Below are 18,231 nucleotides of genomic sequence, written 5' to 3' on the forward strand. Positions count from 1 at the left end.
GGCCGACCTCGTCTGTTGACTGGTCGCCGACAGTTGAAGAGGGTCATGAAGTGTAATAGGCAGACATCTATCCAGACCATCACACAGGAATTCCAAACTGCATCAGGATCCACTCCAAATACTATAACAGTTAGGCGTGAGGTGAGAAAACTTGAATTTCATGGTCGAGCGGCTGCTCGTAAGCCACACATTACGCAGATAAATGCCAAACGACGCCTCGCTTGGTGTAAGGAGCGTAAACATTGGACGATTGAACAGTGGAAAAACGTTGCGTGGAGTAACGAATGCCCAGTGAACGTCTTCTGTCAGCGTGTGTAGTGCCAACAGTTAAATTCGGAGGTGGTGGTGTTATGGTATGGTCGTGTTTTTCTTGGAGGGGGCTTGCATTCCTTGTTGTTTTGCGTGGTACTCTCACAGCGCAGGCCTACATTGATGTTTTAAGCATCTTCTTGCCTCCCACTGTTGAAGATCAATTCCGGGATGGCGATTGCATCTTTCAACCCGATCGAGCTCCTGTTCATACTGCACGGCCTGTGGCGGAGTGGTTACACGACCATAACATCCCTGTAATGGACTGGACTCCACAGAGTCCTGACTTGAATCTTATACAACACCTTTGAGAAGTTTTGGAACGCCGACTTCGTGCCAAGCCTCACCGACCTACATCGATACCTCTCCTCAGTTCAGTACTCGGTGAAGAATGGGCTGCCATTCACCAAGGAACTTTCCAACACCTGATTGAAAGTATGCCTGCGAGAGTGGAAGCTGTCATCAACGCTAAGGGGGGCCAACACCATATTGAATTCCAGCAGTACCGATGGAGGGCGCCATGAACTTGTAAGTCATTTTCAACCAGGTGTCGAGATACTTTTGATCACATAATATATATATATATATATATATATATATATATATATATATATATATATATATATATATATATATATATATATATATATACTGTGTGTGTGTGTGTGTAACAAAGGATGGAGCGTATACCCACCTAAAATATTAGCATTACATCACTGCTTATAGGCCTAAATCAGAAACGGCTGATAATAGAGAGATGAAAAAAAAACTGAGATAGAAACGATGATAAAGCATATCAAGTGGTGTTGTTGTGGTGACCCTCAGGAAACTCAGTGAAGGGGGCCTAGGTGCCAACTTCAAACTGATACAGGACTTTTTGCGGCCATTTTGAAAACGGTGCCCCAAATCGAAAATTGTTTCCTACAAAAGTTATTTCGTATTTCAAGGACTATTGAATGAGGTATGATTCAATACATGTTCCCATTTGAAAATTTGAAGTTGGCCCCTGGGCCCCCTTGAAGGAGGGCCCTGTGGGTCACCACAACAACACCATGTCATGCGCCCTATGACATTTTCCTATCTCAGTTTTTGTTTTATCTTTTTATTCTCAGCCATTTCGGATTTATAAGCACTGGACGTTTTATCTGATATAGGACCCACTTTTTGCGGCCATTTAAAAACGGTGGCCCAAATCGAAAATTGTTTCCTACAAAAGTTGTTTCGTTTTTCAAGTACTATTGAATGAGGTATGAATCAATACATGTTCCTATTTGAAAATTTGTAGTTGGCCCCTGGGCCCCCTTGAAGGAGGGTCCTGGGGGTCACCACAACAACACCATGTGATGTGCCCTATGACATTTTCCTATCTCAGTTTTTGTTTCATCTTTTTATTCTCAGCCGTTTCGGATTTATAAGCACTGGACGTTTTATCTGAAACACCCTATATATATATATATATATATATATATATATATATATATATATATAGCGTATACCCACCTAAAATATTAGCATTACATCACTGATGTTTAGTATGTATGTAGATAGATAAAAATATCACACAACTATATTAGACCTACCAACTCTCCCGCATTATGTGGGAGTCTCCCGCGTTTCGACGTTCACTCCTGCTCTCCCGAAAAGAAGTAGCAAACTCCCACATAGTCGAAAAGGGGTAAGGGGGGAAACTAACCGCTTAACATGTCTTTTCTTTAAAAAAAAAATACCGTTGAAATTTTACCCAATTTATTTTTCGGCTGAAATAAAATATACATTGAGCTACAATAATAGTGGGTACCCCCATCCATAGGCACCTGTTTCCCATCATTAGACAATTTTGTGTTGGTCACTCACAGTAGAAACTAACAGATCGAATTTAGGACCGAGCTGTGTTTATACGTGTGTGTGTGTGTGTGTGTGTGTATGTGAGAGAGAGAGAGAGTGAGAGAGAGGGAGAGAGAAAGAAAGAAAAAGAGAGAGAGAGTGAGTGAGGGACAGATAGTCCATCCATTCTCCGACGGCTGCTACTATTATAGTTTATATTTCGAGGAAGTCTCCCGCCTAAAATTCCTCCCAGGTTGGCAGGTCTGCTATATATATATATATATATATATATATAGCAGACCTGCCATAAATCCACACAAAAAGTAAATAATATCCTGGAGATGCAAGTAGTTCATGGAGAAATGATCCCAATAAATATCTTCAGAAGCATTTCATAAGAAAAAAATCACTGGTAGTGATCAGTCTTTGAAAAAGACGAAATTTGTTGGGTTAAGTTTTGATCCCCTAACACCCTATTCTAAAACTTCAAGTTCGAAAATGTTATTATTCCCCTGGTTTAAGTTAATTTTTAATAGCCGTGAGCAAACAGTAGCTTGGGTGTGTCTCTTAACCCATCTTATTTTCATACCTTCATTTTTAAGGTCGTGATTAATTCGATAGTTAGAAAAGTCGGATTAACTAATCGAACTCATTACCATCAAAATGATGGACACGCATTTCAGACGTTGATCGTTTCTGATTTTGAAAACGCTCCGGCGTACGCTATAAGTCATTACTCGACATCTTGTATAAATCATCGTCATTAACGAATCATATATTATAACTGTTTTTTTATAAAGAAAAAAAATAATAAGTAAAAACTTGTTGTGACTCTTATTGAAACGTTTGGGCTGGGAGCGTAGCGATCAAGAAAATTTTTACCAATTCTATTTCTTTGCGACAACAATATTGGGACACAAATACAGTCATTTACTCTTTTCCGAAACTTTTTTCTGCTTGCTCGTTCGATACCCTCTTGTTATTAGCGGCCAGTACAACCAAAGTATATATAGGGAAAAGTAGCGCAGTCTTCGCTAAACGAAGAGGAAAAAATGTGTGGTGGGCGGAACCTCGCTGTGACGTAAGCGAGAGTACGGATCAGAGAGAAAGCAGACGACATCTCTTGTTGACAGCGCGCGCTTTTCGTAGTGATGCTCTGAAAACAGTGCTATTTTCAACTTATATAGTTTTTGTGCTTTTCTTTTGTGTTTTTCAAGGTAATGGGAATCAGAAATTTTGCGAGAATGCTGTATACGTGTGACTGTGTGTGAAAATGCCATCTACTTGTGCCATTGCGACTTGTCCGAACAATGCTAAGAAAACTAAAGATATAAACTATTTTTGTTTTCCTAAAGACCCTATTATTTGCCGGGAGTGGATAGGAAAGTGTAAGAGACAGGACAGCTTAAATCCGAAGACTTCTAGGGTGTGTTCAGTTCACTTCAAAAATAGTGACTATGTAAGGAACTTGAAATCGGAATTATTACATTTAAGTGCGCGACCTCAGCTTAAAAAAGATGTTGTGCCAAGCTTGAACATTCCGCTGAGTGTATCAGCATCATGTTGTGCCAAAACTATATGTAATTGTACGAAAAGTGACCGTAGTGTTCGAGTTCAGAATAGAGGAATTCGTAAGCGTGCTCTTGCAAATCTTGAAAGCATCTCACCACGTAAAAAATTCAAATGTTCCCCTGTAGAATCTAATTCCGTTTCGTCATTGTCCTCAAATGAAATCTATGATAACCCTGTAACAGATTTGCCAGATAAGTTAAGAGAGGCACAGAAACAGATTGAAATCCTTCAAACTCAACTGCGAGTAAGTAATACTACAGTGACAAGGTTAAAACAACAATGCAACCGTATTCGAAATCGAGTACAACCTTTAAGACAGAGTGTGAATTTGTTGAAGAAAGAGTTGATTAGAGTGGGCAATCAGAAAAAGGTCTGCGTTGAAAACAAAACTGACGCAATGCTTGAACAATATTTCACACCTAATCAAATACAGTGTTTTTTAAAGCGAAAACGTAGGCCGAAAAACTGGTCGAAGCGTGACGTTTTGAATGCATTAGCTCTTCGATCTGTTTCGCGAAAAGCGTACAGGTATGTCAAAAATAAAATGAAAATACCTCTTCCCAGCATGTCTACCTTAAGAAACTGGACTAGACAATTTCAATGCAGACCTGGCCTACTGCATGCTGTAATTGATATTATGAGGAGCTATGGACAATCATTGCATCCACGACAAAAATGTTGTGTTTTGTCATTTGATGAAATGAATGTTTATTCAAAGATTGCCTACGATGAGGAGAGTGATTCCATCATGGGGCCATTCAAGAATGCACAGGTAAACATTTATTTTCAATAACCTATGAATAGGCTAACTTAAAAAAAAAATGTCTGTACTCTGTTATTCACGTTCAGATAAAGCGAGAGTTTAAATACCTTCATGTAAGGATATAACATTTCTCTCATTACAAGTATCACTTTGCGGATTTGTTTACTTGGAATTAGTTAATCACGATACGGGACGAGACGAGATGAGAAATAAGATTTCTTCGTATGTTCTAGTAAAATTTTTAGACTCCATTAATTCATTAATTCTCATTAATTAATGTAAGAATTCCTCATTAATTCTTACATTAATATGAACATACATATGTTAATTAACGTCTGAGGGAGATAACGTTACGTTACGGAAACTTGCGAATTATTTTTACTTTAATAAAAAAGTAGGCTTACATACTCTGGTCAGAAAATATTAATTATTTAAATTCTTAGACGTCTCGTCTCGTTTCGCAAAATCATGTAAAAATTTATGCTTTATTATTTTCTTAGTTCCATCTAGAAATTATCAGAATCCACCTACGTCACTAAAGATTCATGAAGAGAGTGATATAACAGACAAACCATATTATGTAGTGACTTGTGAATCCTTAAACGTTGATAAATCCTCTTCATTATGATCATTCAATTAATTTATTAATTTATAGTTTTTATACTATAAATATGTAACATTAAAACAGTGTTTGAGATCTAAGACTTGGCTGAACTAGTCTTGTTTACGAAACTCCAGAAATTCCTCGCCTCCTCTCGATTCCAGCCTCAGAAAAGAAACGATAATTGTTACGTTTCTCGTCTCACTTCGAATTTAAAAAGCCAACTCTCATTTCGACTTTTCTCGTTTACAAGACGACGGCTCTGTCTTTGGGTCATAGAAACGCAAAATTTGCGTTTTATTTCGCAAAACTAGAAAACAGTGTGTTGGAATCATCTATCGGTCTTTTTTTTTTTTTGTGTGTGTGTGTGTGTGTGTGTGTGTCACAAACTCATCTAAGATGTCCTTGAAGCATATTTCTGATTGTTATGTGCTACTCAAATTTTGCAATGATTGATATAAACCCATTCCGTATTAAAATTTGCTAAATTTATGGAACACAACCCAAAGTTTAAAAAAAAAAGCAATAAAAAAATATAGCTGCTATGCCTATTACCGCAAACTAAAACGCAACCGTGCATTGTATTGCCGCTAACCGCTGAGGTCCTCAGCGTCTTTACTTATTAACCATGTGTAGGGAGGGATATCTCTGCACGAACGAGAAGAAATAAATTGATTTTGCAGTGTATTGCTGTTACCACCTCACAGCAATATAAACACGACCGAATAGAGGAAGTCAGTAAGAAAATCAGAAATTAATTTTCAAATAGCATTGAGTTCTGTAAAAATTCTCATGTGTGAATAAGGATATTGAAGTCTTACAGGTATATGTATGTATTAATATTTCCTGTAGTGTGTAATTCAATGAATACATAGAGTTAAGTTGTTTCTCCTATGGGCCTTGAGGTTCCAACGTAAAGATGCCTGGTTAAAAATTGACGGATTATGTAAATGTACAGCCGAAACTGGAATTATAAGGTATGATTAATTATTCGGAAAGTGCTTACATTTTATCCGTCATTTTTTCAGTAGCAACATTGAATAATCGATGTTAATTCGCATTAATTTTATTTTCCATGTGCCAGCAGAAAAATCAGTTATACAATGGAGTATTATCTTATACCTCAAATTGGAAAATTTTCAGATAAAACTGACACTTGACATTGTAGCACTATTTTAGACGAAAAAAATTCTGCAAGTGACAGAAATAACATTAAATGATGAACAAATTGGAATGTAAAGCATTAAAAACGCTAACTTCACAAAACAATAAGGAGGATTCGTCGTAGTTCTCTCTACCTTTCAGGAAACAAATTGCACTAGTCAACAATAAATTAGTGCCATTTGGTATGATTGAAGTTGAGGGAAGCTGTTCCAGGTATTACACGGACATGCTTGGGGTTAACTTTACAATGCCCGCTCAAGGTTGTATCCTTACAGAAAAACGAGAAATTACACTCTGTTACACAAAGAGAGTTTAAGTCCGACCCTATCCTACTCTACCGTACTGTACCATACCGTTTTTAAGGCAGTCTCATCGATGTGTAACAGGAGCGTGTAAGGTTTACCCATGCCTTAAATGCGTGTATTTTTTGTTACTTATTTGCAACGGAAGTACCCTTATGCTGTACTATTATTCTATTAGCGACTTGAGGGGTGCGCCACTTAATTGGGTATAACTTTCAAGGGACTTGGCTATGAGTTTCAATCATGTTCATTGGAGGGTATAATAACCAAGATTTGGGATACGTAGTGGGGAAGGTTCTAGAACACAGGTCCTCCTATATAGGTTAGTAGAAGTGTTGGTTCCTGTCTGTACCAAAGCTTAATGTTTAATTCACATAATATTTTCGAGCGAGCATTAGCGAGTAAAGGCAGGTTAGAGCCCCATAGGGCATGTTGTTTTTTGTCTTTATTACAGCTAAATGGAAAGGGGCTGTGTTATAGTTCCTTGCCAAGATGGTCTCTTCCCCACCGTACTTGGAACCTTATTTGTTTGCCCCTGTTCATTTTTGCTTTCTTAGCTTTATATAGGTGCCGCTGGCTCACGTAACATGCTGCTTCGTATAAGCGTACAAGCATTCTTAGGAAGAGTATGAGGTCATAATAGATCTGTAGTTTCTAAAGCATTAGAGGGGATCTATACAATGCCCTCTCTAGTTGGAATCCGTACACAGCCACTTTAAATTGCACTATTAATTTTAACAAAATGAACCCAAACTTTCCTAACCTGACGCTACTCTACTTGGCAAGTTTTTACTTCGGCCATTCCATTCATTTTTTTTCGATTCAGTCATTTGATCTTTTGGTTCTGGTTTTGAGAACTGACTCGTTCCGCTACTTGATTGCTTGTATCAGGTCATATGGTATGTGAATGTTGGAGTGTAGTTAAATTTACACTGAAGTTGCACTAGCCGGTCGTGACGTAATGTTACGTGGTAATTAGTTCACACTGCACACACAACTTTATTGATAAAACAGTAATTTACCTACGTTGCAAAGCATAGCTGAGCGAGCAAAGGGGTTAGAAGCCCCGCAAGGCTCGTTTTGTCCACCTCAACCCCCGTAATGTTGTGCTGTTGATGCTTTTTTGTTTGATCGGGGTATTATGGACATAATGTGACAAAATCTTGTGTCATTGTCTTCATTCTTTCACGTGGTTTGTTGTGCGTACAGTTGGTTCTCTTGTATTATCTTACTGTGGTGATGTCAAATACGATATTTGTTTCTTTTGTTAAAAATGAAATACCAAATTTAAATTTTTGTACGTTGTTGTTATTAGTGTGTGTAACTAATATGGATGGTTATTGATTGTTCGAGTGAGATTCATGTACAGTCATGTCCAAAATGATTGTCGTATATCTATAATTGTCTTCTTGTAAGAATATAATTTGATAATGATTTGGCAGGGTACTTTTAATTGTGATACCGTGTGTATAATCGGGAAATGTATATTTGTGGAAAATTCCGTAGGAAATGAATTATAAATACGAAAATTAGAATGAGTGAAATAAAATGTTGCTAAATGCACAAGAAAGTTTTATTTTCGTTTTATTGTTCTTATTTACTGCTCTTTTGACGTGAAATTTGCCACATACATTTCTTTGCCGATTATACACATACTAACATTGTAAGAAATAACGGGCGAATACGTTATCAAATTATATTCGTGCAACAACATATTTATAGACATGCGACAATAATTTTGGACATGAGTGTACCTTTAGAGGAGTTGTAGTGTTTGTGAAAAAGAGCAGAAGCTATAAGTGCAATTCGACATGATCGGTTAAAAGTGTACTGAGGCTGTGGTTAGACATTCACTTTTATGAGGTATTTACTTTTTTTTTTCCCACATAAAAATGTGGTGGTTTGCTGTGGTTAAAGCTATTATTTAATACGTACCTTAATGTATTTCAAGTTTTGTTACATTTAGAACTGATACGATAGGAAGTTCGCTTAGTTGTATATGTATCAATATTTGAAAAATGATATGTTGTAAATAATAGTAGAATCATTACAGTCGGAACTACCATGATTCCTAACGGATTCGATTCGTAAGAAACTGGTTTCTGGTCGTATTTAACGAACTGTTCCGGAAAACCGGTTCCTTATGAATCAGTTCATTGAGTGATTCATTGAATGAAGTGGCCAAAGTAAAGACATGCTCTCTACTCTACCCTTGTGGCTATGTGGATAATAAATTGGCCTTTGGGGTGGAAGACCCGGGTTGGATTCCGGGCGGGAGTTCATGTAGTTCGGATCAAACGTTACGCTGCAGATCCACGTCTCTTATAGCCTTCCTGCTAAATGAGACGCTAAACTCAAATCCTATCATGTCTACTCTTTTAAAGCAATCCTCCACATTGTCAGTAGCTGGAGCCTGTATTTAAAGTTTACCCGCATTACGTAAGTGACGAGTTTTTAGGTGTCTCTCTTAACAGCTTAGTCTGTACCTAGTATAATGAAAGATCGCAAATACGATACGAGTTTATAGATTTAAGGGACATTATTTGCAAATTACATATATATACTGTCGTGGAGATGACCATTGAACTTGATCTGTACCGAATAGGGATAATGTTATGTCATCTGGTGGAAATCTTTTGCAAAGGTATACAGAAGAAATAAATGATTTAACACGAACAAGGTAATAGCAGACAAACTATGTACTAAACAGTTAGGGTGGAAGTACCATTTATGGCCACCTTCACGTTATTATCCTTTATTAAGCTTCATGCTGTTTTCAACCAATCGAAATAATGCTCATTAAAAGCAGTAGACTTTAAGGAACAGATTCAGTCCTTAAGGATTGTGAATCTAATAAATGTGGATATCCTGTTACATTTTGTGTGTTTTGATGTACAGATTTTTTTTTTTTTTTTTTTCAGAAATTTCTTAAGAGTTTTGAGTTTTTCAAAAAATTGTACAAAATTCATGTGGTGGCCTAGAAAGTAGAAACTTAGTTCCCTGGTAAGAAAAAAAAACTCCATATTTCCTTTATAATGCTATCGTAACTGCCAGAATCTCAAAACCCAACAAATAGATGCAGTGGCCATTAGTGGGTCGGAATATTTCGTGAGTAACCAGTTATGGCCAGTAGGTGGCCGTAAGTGGTTTCATACTTGTTACTGTTTATGATCACCTTTTACAATTGTGACAGTAATTTGGTTATTTATTAATAAAAATAACAGAAACAGTATTTTATTGACATTACAACACCTTTTTGCTGTAAGCTTAAATACGCAAATCCACTAACATGCCTAAATGTTAACTTTAAATTACAAAATAAAACCTATTTTGACGTGGGAAAAAAAAAAAAAAAACTTACCTATTCATATAATGGAACGAAACACAACAGTTTACGCTACACTCGGCATAAAATACTGTGTTACCCTATATGTAAACTTAATGAAATCTCTACGTGTGACAGAGTACAAGTATGTTGGTGTAATATTGGACAAAATGTCAAATTTTGGGTATGATATTCAATGTTTCAAATGTGCGGCCCTCCTTCCCCCCTCCCCCCGTAGTTGATTGAGTTGATTTTAAGTTTAGCATTCCTTTCAGCAGCAAGGCTGGGTAAGACGTGGACGTACTGATTAACGTGCAATCCAAAGCACATGAGCTCCCGGCGGGAATTGAAACGTATCTCCCACGCCAAAGGCGCGTACGCTGCCGCTTAGTCACGAAGGAACTCGTGTGGACTCAAAAAAAGCACAGTTTGTAATAACTGAGAATGACTTACACAAGTAAATATTTTGAACGTTATTGATAAGCTGCCAGAACCGAGCCTTAAAGAACGGTGTCGAATAGTGGTAAATGTATTTTCTGGAGCTGTAAAAACAGTTGAAAAGCACTACAACATTGATATTGTGCTACGCTCGACTAGTTTTGACCTGTTTGTTAAGATATTATTGTATTAAGCAACTTCTTATTATAGGTAAAGTTGCAAACTATATATAAAAATGTGCACATCTAAATGCTAAAGTTAAATCATTTTATAACGCAACCTATATATAAATTGAGCATTCAGACATTAGTAAACAAGAACCCTATACCTAGTCTAATTTTATGTATAAGTATGATCTTTGATGTCTTTTTACTTAATAAACCTTAATTTGCAAGTTGATATATTATTATTATTATTATTTATTTATTTTGAGTGGTCATAAGTGGTTAAAAATGTGACCATAATCAGAAACAGAATGGCCAAAAGTGGTGAAATGTGTATTATTTTTTAAAATTGCTTTTTTTTTATATACCAACTTTTAAAGACTGTAGATAACGATTTGATATGAAAAATGTGTTCACAACAGTTCCAAATTAGAAGTATACACTTTCAAATCATAAATAATGGTAATATCTTTAAAAAAGGTAACGAAAATGAAAAAGTCCTTCAAGTGGCCATAACCGTTGCATTCACCCTACCCTTTCGAAATGTGTATTCACTTAACAAAAAAACAGGGGCCACGGTGGCTCAGTGGTAGAGCGTTCACCTCTGGTGCTTCGGGTCCCGGGTTCGATCCCAGCCCCCGCCATGTGAACTTTGTGGTGGACAAACACCGTGTGCGTGGGTTTTCTCGGGGTTCTCCCGTTTCCTCCCACTTTCTTCATTCCACCATTTCATTCATTACTCATCATCACCGTCTCCTTTAGCCTCACCGGATAACCGTGGGACGTAAAACTCAAAGATTTCATTTCATTTTTTTCAACAAAGAAACACACTCAAAACGTAGTATGAGCGAGTGAAATAGTAGATATTAATGACAAGGTAAGACAAAATATAAAGTAAGTAGTTTAGACATTTAGGGAGTCAAGTTTCCCCCCTCCCCCTCCTCCACACTTTCCAAGACAAACTAACAACATTACTATTATAATACATATTTAACAGTTTAAAAATGGAATGTAATACACAAACGTTATCGAATTACTTTCGTAATAATCCGTCTTGGGATACCAAGCAACGAACTAGATCCGAATTTTAATTTATGAACTAGTTGGCTGTTTCTAGTGTTGTGGTTTCTTCATATACTTGGTTGACGTGGGAGTCCCAGTTTCGATTCCCGGCGGAAGCTCTTGTGGTATTCGGATTCCACGATATTCAGTAGGTCCACGTCTCATATAGCCTCACTGCTGAAGGGGACGCTAAAATCAAATCGATATACTTGCTAGGAAAGATCAGTATCCTTTTTGCAAACCTTTTGTGAGTAACTCAGCAATGAATAAAAAAAGATTTGAATGTAGAAATGTGCAAGAATCGTCCTCTAATGCTTCAAGAAAGAGTGATTTTTGGTGTGTATTAAGAATATGATTGCCAATACAAAATACCATATATATATCCTGCTGTAGCATACAGTCGACTGTTTGTTATATTTTGTGCGTGAGATCTCATTACTCAGTGCAGAGCGTTGTAGAAGGGCATAAGCATAGCGCCTATAAATACAGCATTTTCTATACACAACTTGTCCCTCAATGCGTAGGGAAAAAGAAACTGGTATAAACTTTTACTAGAATGCTTGAAGGAGTGGATTTGATTTGTGACTAACGGAGACGGAAGGAGCAAATACAGCCTAGCAACAAAACCCTAATGAAAATGGTCAGATCAACCAACCAGAAAATGTAATGTAATTGGAAGAACAGTTTTTCTGACGGACGTTTTATTAGTTAGTAGGATTGAAATGTCTGACTTTTCATCTGGTGGAAAATAAACCTCTAACGCAACCAATGTGTATATACTGAAGATGTCACACCTTCCATATATGTTCAGAAAACAGACTGGGGTATCAGTCAGGAGGCGTCAGTTGTTGACGAGTCTTGTGAAAATGCACCGTGGAGAACGCATGTGAACTGCTCTTTGCCTAGCTAATGATGGTTAAACACATATGTATTTAATATTGCCTGGGTCGCCACCACGCGTTCTGACGTGGAAAAGTCAGAATTCCATTACTTCATATTAATTACATTCTTTCAATTACTCTTAACACATTTAATTGTATAATTCAATATCCTTATTATAATTATGTATCTTTTTGTCTTAATAAACCTTCGCCTATGTTGTAATTATTCTTACTCTGCCCTCAATTATACAATGCGTAACTTCATAACTTTGTAATGCTGGATTAACTGGCTAATCTTGAGTTATTCAAGTCCTATAAATCATATTAGGTGCTGTGCTACTGAATACCATTATCGACACTTTTTTTAAATATATTTGGCCATTAACATATTAGCTTTACTAACAATGAAAGTCACGCCAATAGCATATATCATATCAGGTTGTATCTCCCTCCGAAGAAATTCAATTTTAAAGAAATAGTCATTGCAAAGTACTAAAATTTTGTTTGCTTTGTATTTGTTAAACCATATTTTTAACTAAATCGTATTTATCTGGTGCCACGGTGATACAGAAGAATAAGGGCCTAAGCCCCCAGAAGAGATTATTTAGCTACTCATATTGGTTATTTTCAGGTCCACCATTATAAAATATCTTCAATATTCTAATAATTTATCTAATTTTCTGTTGTTTCAAACATTAATAATTCTTCTTTTTTACATCATATCTTTCTTCTTTTTTTAAACATTTTAAAGTACAAAATCTTTTTCCTCTTCTTCTTCTCGCAATATATATATTTCACATTCATTAATTAGTGTATTAAATAGGTAAATAGTAATTTTGGTGCAGGTAAATAATAAAGTAGCCAATTAAATACAGTAGGAAATTACGACCTTAGAAAAATTAAACAAACGACAACTATTACGAATTGCATAACATAAACACATTAACTTATAAACTAAGTCTGTGAATAAAATAAACTAAGTCGCAAGTAACAAATAAAAACAGAACTGTTAATGCCAGTAGTGGGGCATAACACATGCAAGTTCAAATTAGGCAATTCTGCATGTCTAGCCGCGAGAAACCTCGACAGTGGAATTGGAGTCTTGGAAAAGTGTTCGAACAATTGCAGATGACTTGGGCATACATGGTACTATTGATGTTCGAATTGGAAAGGTAAAAAAATTGAACCATGGGTATTACATAATTTGGTACCAGTCAACCATGTGAAGTTGTTCAGTTTTGAATGTATTGAATGTTTCCTGCATCGGATTTTTACTTCTAATGAAAAATGGGTCTGCTAGGACAAACAGTCAGTACAATGGTTGGATCGTAATGAGCTTTCACGACAGTTTCCAGTAACACCTGCACAAAGGGTGGTAGTCCACGATGGGAAGAATCCAACATGTCTTTCTCCGTCAAGGCAGAATTATCACTGTGGTTCGTTACAGTGATGACGTGTACCACAAACTTGTCCGCAAAGAATCAGTAATGCTTAACAGGAAGAGTTACCTCATGTTGGGGATTATCAAACTCAACATAGCAACACACTGAAGAAGGCTATGTGATAAATATATATATATATATATAAACAGAATCACGTAACAATTTCAACACAATAGCTGTGTCTTCATCAGACTTCCACTGCCTCTGGCTACTTGGAAGTTGGTTACCTCTTATATACTTTCCGGAGATCAACATTTAATTAGGCTTCGCCTCTTCATTAAAGTGTAAAGTTGTAAGGGGTCGAAAATGTTTTTGAGTTAGTTTTAGGTCAAAAGTAACATTTTGGGTCAATAACGACCCAATTTGGATCGAGGGCCGACAACAACATATGAGAGATATGAATAGTATTTACACGAAAGTACGCGGGATGAATAAGGGGTAGAGACCATCGGAATAATTTAGAATAAGGACAAAAAGACGCAACAAATAGGTACTCATTTTCTTAATTTACCACCATGTGTCAGTTACGTACTTTGTCTTGTAAGTTAAACATATAGGAGCCGGTTCCCAAATCCCAATAATTGCATGTATAAAATTGGCTTACGACTATATAATATTGCAGACGTAATATCTAGAAGATTATTACTGTGTAAACTATTTTATTGGAGCAATGTTTTCTGTTTTGTACTTCCAGGAAACCAAAAACTGTAGCTGTTACATGAGCGGTCGACAACACGCCAAAATGGAAGTCGACGAGGCGGGAAAGAATGTAATGGCTTCCTCTGGAACCGTGGGCAGTGTCTCAGTATCTTTACATCCGCTTGTTATCATGAATATATCGGAACATTGGACAAGAATCAGAGCACAAGAAGGCACTGCAAAACAAGGTGAGATTCATGCTTTATCATAGGTGGTCGTGATTCGTTCAATTCACAGCAACACGTCAACTGCTAAATATTTAAGTTGTTAGTTTGTTAGAGATATAAAAAATATTTGGAGTATTATATATATATCATGGAGCTAAATTCGTTGCACAAAAGCAGAGGGGTGATTCCTGAGAGTAAAACAAACAAAAAAAGTTCTAATAAACATAGGGCGAGCACTGCGTCATTTACGTGTTATAGGCTGCCGAAAGCGTGGGAAAACGAACTTTAGACTTAAATATTTCACTAACTATAGAGCGTAGACGTGATGCGGCATGGTATCGTCAAAGGATCCTAACCTGCTCTATCCAAACTTGTAGTTTTTAAATTTGTGCAGTGGCGGCGCAAGGGATTCCCCAAAGGACGTTAGGGATTCCCGGACATTTTATGACGTAAATTGATTGGACAAGAGCATGTAAAAGACGCCTCATTGACTAGAAATAATACTACGTGACAGATCAGTATTCATACGCGCAGATTAAAAGATGGAGGATGAGGTAAAAATCACTGTGTGTGGTTGCATACCTCCTTAAAAAGTACTAGTAAAAACGTACAAGAATTCACTGAAAACGTCACGTGGCTCAATGTAAAAATACGTACAACACAAGCCGATAGGTAACAGAAGATAAGAAATTCCGATTGCTGATGTGCTCATATTAATGACATCACATCGCTTTTAATGACGATCTGTTACTAATGCTAATGTCGTTTAGTTTATTTGTGTTTCGTAATGTACATACTCGTCTGTCATTCTCCCCATCATCTTTTCCAACCCTTCGTGGCTAAGCGACGTTAGCGTATGCGACTTTTGCATGAAAGATCCGGATTCGATTCCCAGCGGGAGGTCATGTGATTCGGATTCTACGGTGATCAGTTTGTCCAGTAGCTACGCGAACGGCATGCTAATACACCTCTCTTCATGTCTCGTGTTCTCTTCACAGATGAAGCTACGTTTCCCGTGATGGAGTGTTCAGTACTCACAATCAACATTTGTGATCTGAGACAAACCCACACGGAACGTCAACTCTTGCCCATCAGAAACGGTGTTCTGTGAATGTTTGGGCAGGAATCGTTGATAATTATCTCATCGGACCGTACCTACTACCACAATGCTTGACCAGGTGGGAGTATCACATATTTTTGAAAGAGGTTCTGCCTGAACTATTAGAGATTGTGCCACTGGCTGTTCGTCGAAACATGCTTTTTAATGCACGACGGTGCTAAAGCACATTTCGCTGCGGAGATGCGAAATTTTCTCAACGCATTTTTTCCGAACAAATGGATCGGCGTAGAATGACCAGTGTCTTGGCCACCTCGCTCACCAGATCTTAGCCCCTTTGATTTCTTTTTCTGGGGCCATATGAAACAACTAGTCTATACGACGCCTGTACAATCAGACTAGGATTTGCTTTCTCGAATTTTTGGTGCTGCCTGGAGCATTAGGGAAACGCCAAGAGTGTATCAACGCGCCCGCCGGTCCATTCACCGCTGCTGTAACATTTGCATTGTAGTGGCGGGTCGAAAACTTAAATACGTTTTGTAGTAACAGTTCTGACAACCATCCTCTTTTAATTTTAACAAAGACTCATCTCTGTACGTTGTTCCTTACAATTCTCTTCGGTATGCAGTCCCGTTATACGATTTGGGACAAGAAACATCAGCCTCTGTTACAACAAATATCGCAAGTGGAATGAATGTTTTGTTTCACGTCAGTAAGTTTAGAACATTAATTGAAAAAAAAAGAACGTATGGTAGTCACATTTATGTGATATACTGATCAAAACAAATGTGCTCAAACAGTTATGTGATTATTATTATTATTATTATTATTATTATTATTATTATTATTATTATTATTATTACGAGTTCTTTAGTTGTCTTTTAATCAGGGTGGATTGATTTAAATTAGTCTGATTTAAATCAAGATTTAAATCACTTGATTTTTTAAATAAAAATCGTTGATGTAAATCAAATTCCGAAATAAAATAATTTAAAGTGAAAAAGAAGTAAAATCCCGTTTCTGTTCTGTTATTTCGGTTATGGGAGACTCAAATATACAGTATGTACAGCATAGTGTGAAAAGAAGTGTCATGCACTGGATGATTAGGGAAAATCCCGTTTTGAACGGGTAACAGAGCAATCCTGCTTTTTTCTCTTTGTAACAATGGGTTTGGGTTTTTAAATCGTTAACTATTCCAACGGAGAAATCACCATCGACATTTAAGACGAAAATTCTTTCGTGTGCGCGTTAGCTTGTTTGTTTCCAGATAATAGGGCGTATTTAGAGGGGTCCTATTCCCTCTCCGGTTTTTTAAAAGATGTATAACTTTAGGCGAAATTTATGTATTTCGTGCCTCAAGCTAGTTCCATTTTTTAAAAAATATGCCCCTGCCAAATATCAGTAACTTCTGTGAAAAAACGTCATTTTGATAAACGTTGCTATACTTTTCCCTTAATGCTTAACCTTTTAAATTATATTATCTATTTTTATTCTATTAAAAATCAAATCTTCATTATTCGATTAAAAAGGTACCAATAAACCTTTTTACTTCGTTTTTCCTTTCAAGACTGGAGGCATTATAGAACATGTTACATAATTGTGATGACGTCATAAATTTAAAAAGATATTTTTTGTTATGCCTATTATTCTTTTTTGGTGGGCTTACATTTTGCATTCAAAAGATTGAAATTTTGCACACTCGTTCAGTGCACCTCTTAGCATTTTTCAGATGTTTTCAAATCTCTGCATGGAAACAGGGGGGTCCAGAGGAGAAAATGTTAAAAAGAAAAAAAAAAAACTTTTTTCGCGATTCAGATGGAGACATATGAATGGTACCGTTTGAAAGGCTGTTCTATTCTGAAGAGAATGATGTACGAACCATGATCCTAGGATAAATAGGGATGTTTCAGGAATCCTGAGATCCTGTTTTATACGGGAATCTGGGGTATTTGGGGAATATTATTTTTCGCGGGCTTGCTTTTCCACCTAGAAGATTGAAATTTTGCACATTTATTCAATGCACCCCTTAGTATTTTTCAGTGTTTCAGATCTCTATGTTAAAATAGGGGGTTGGTCCAGAGGGGTAAAAAGTTAAAAAGGATATTTTTAACAGAAAATCACTTTTTTGTGATTTTTCCGCCCCAGATACACGATGGACACATTTGAATGGTACGATTGAAAATCTCTTATTCTGAAGAGAATAATGTACAAATCACGACCCTAGGATAAATAGGGATGTCTGAGGAAATTTTTATGTTATATGGGGGTTATCTGGGACATTCTTAGCTCATTGTTAAATAGTTTCCCCGCCCTTACTATTCAAGATAGCTTGAAATTTTATATACACATTTAGTACACCGCTTAGTATTTCCCAGTTGATTTTGAGATATGTGCATTAACACAAGGGAGTCCAGAGGGGATCAAAATTTGTAAAAAATATCAGAAAAATCCCATTTTCTCT

At 36.7% G+C, this 18,231-nt stretch overlaps 2 protein-coding genes across 4 annotated transcripts in view; both read left to right on the top strand.

Annotated features, from left to right (window-relative positions):
* Nucleotides 1-3,130: 3,130 nt before the first annotated feature.
* On the top strand, nt 3,131-5,070 carry LOC145692035 (uncharacterized). Its single transcript, XM_081767328.1, has one exon. The coding sequence runs from the start codon at nt 3,407-3,409 to the stop codon at nt 4,496-4,498; it is 1,092 nt and encodes a 363-aa protein (XP_081623454.1). The 5' UTR covers nt 3,131-3,406; the 3' UTR covers nt 4,499-5,070.
* Nucleotides 5,071-5,691: 621 nt separating this feature from the next.
* Nucleotides 5,692-18,231, top strand: part of CSN6 (COP9 signalosome subunit 6) — a 41,568-nt gene continuing 29,028 nt past the window's right edge. Inside the window, exons 1-2 of one of the 3 annotated variants that reach the window (XM_081769911.1) lie at nt 5,692-5,898; nt 14,542-14,734. In XM_081769911.1, coding sequence (XP_081626037.1) covers nt 14,566-14,734 — 169 coding nt within the window. In that variant the 5' untranslated portion in view covers nt 5,692-5,898; nt 14,542-14,565. Of the gene's footprint in view, nt 5,899-6,004; nt 6,047-14,541; nt 14,735-18,231 lie in introns of those variants that run through there. The other 2 variants (XM_081769910.1, XM_081769909.1) reach the window with 2 other exon arrangements.

The sequence above is a fragment of the Thermobia domestica genome, chromosome 8 (genome assembly GCF_964235325.1).
Source record: "Thermobia domestica chromosome 8, izTheDome1.hap1.1, whole genome shotgun sequence".
In the NCBI taxonomy this organism is placed as follows: domain Eukaryota; kingdom Metazoa; phylum Arthropoda; class Insecta; order Zygentoma; family Lepismatidae; genus Thermobia; species Thermobia domestica.

Coding starts and splice junctions, on each gene's coding strand:
- LOC145692035 (XM_081767328.1), top strand. CDS start 3,407: ATGCCATCTACTTGTGCCATTGCGACTTGTCCGAACAATGCTAAGAAA.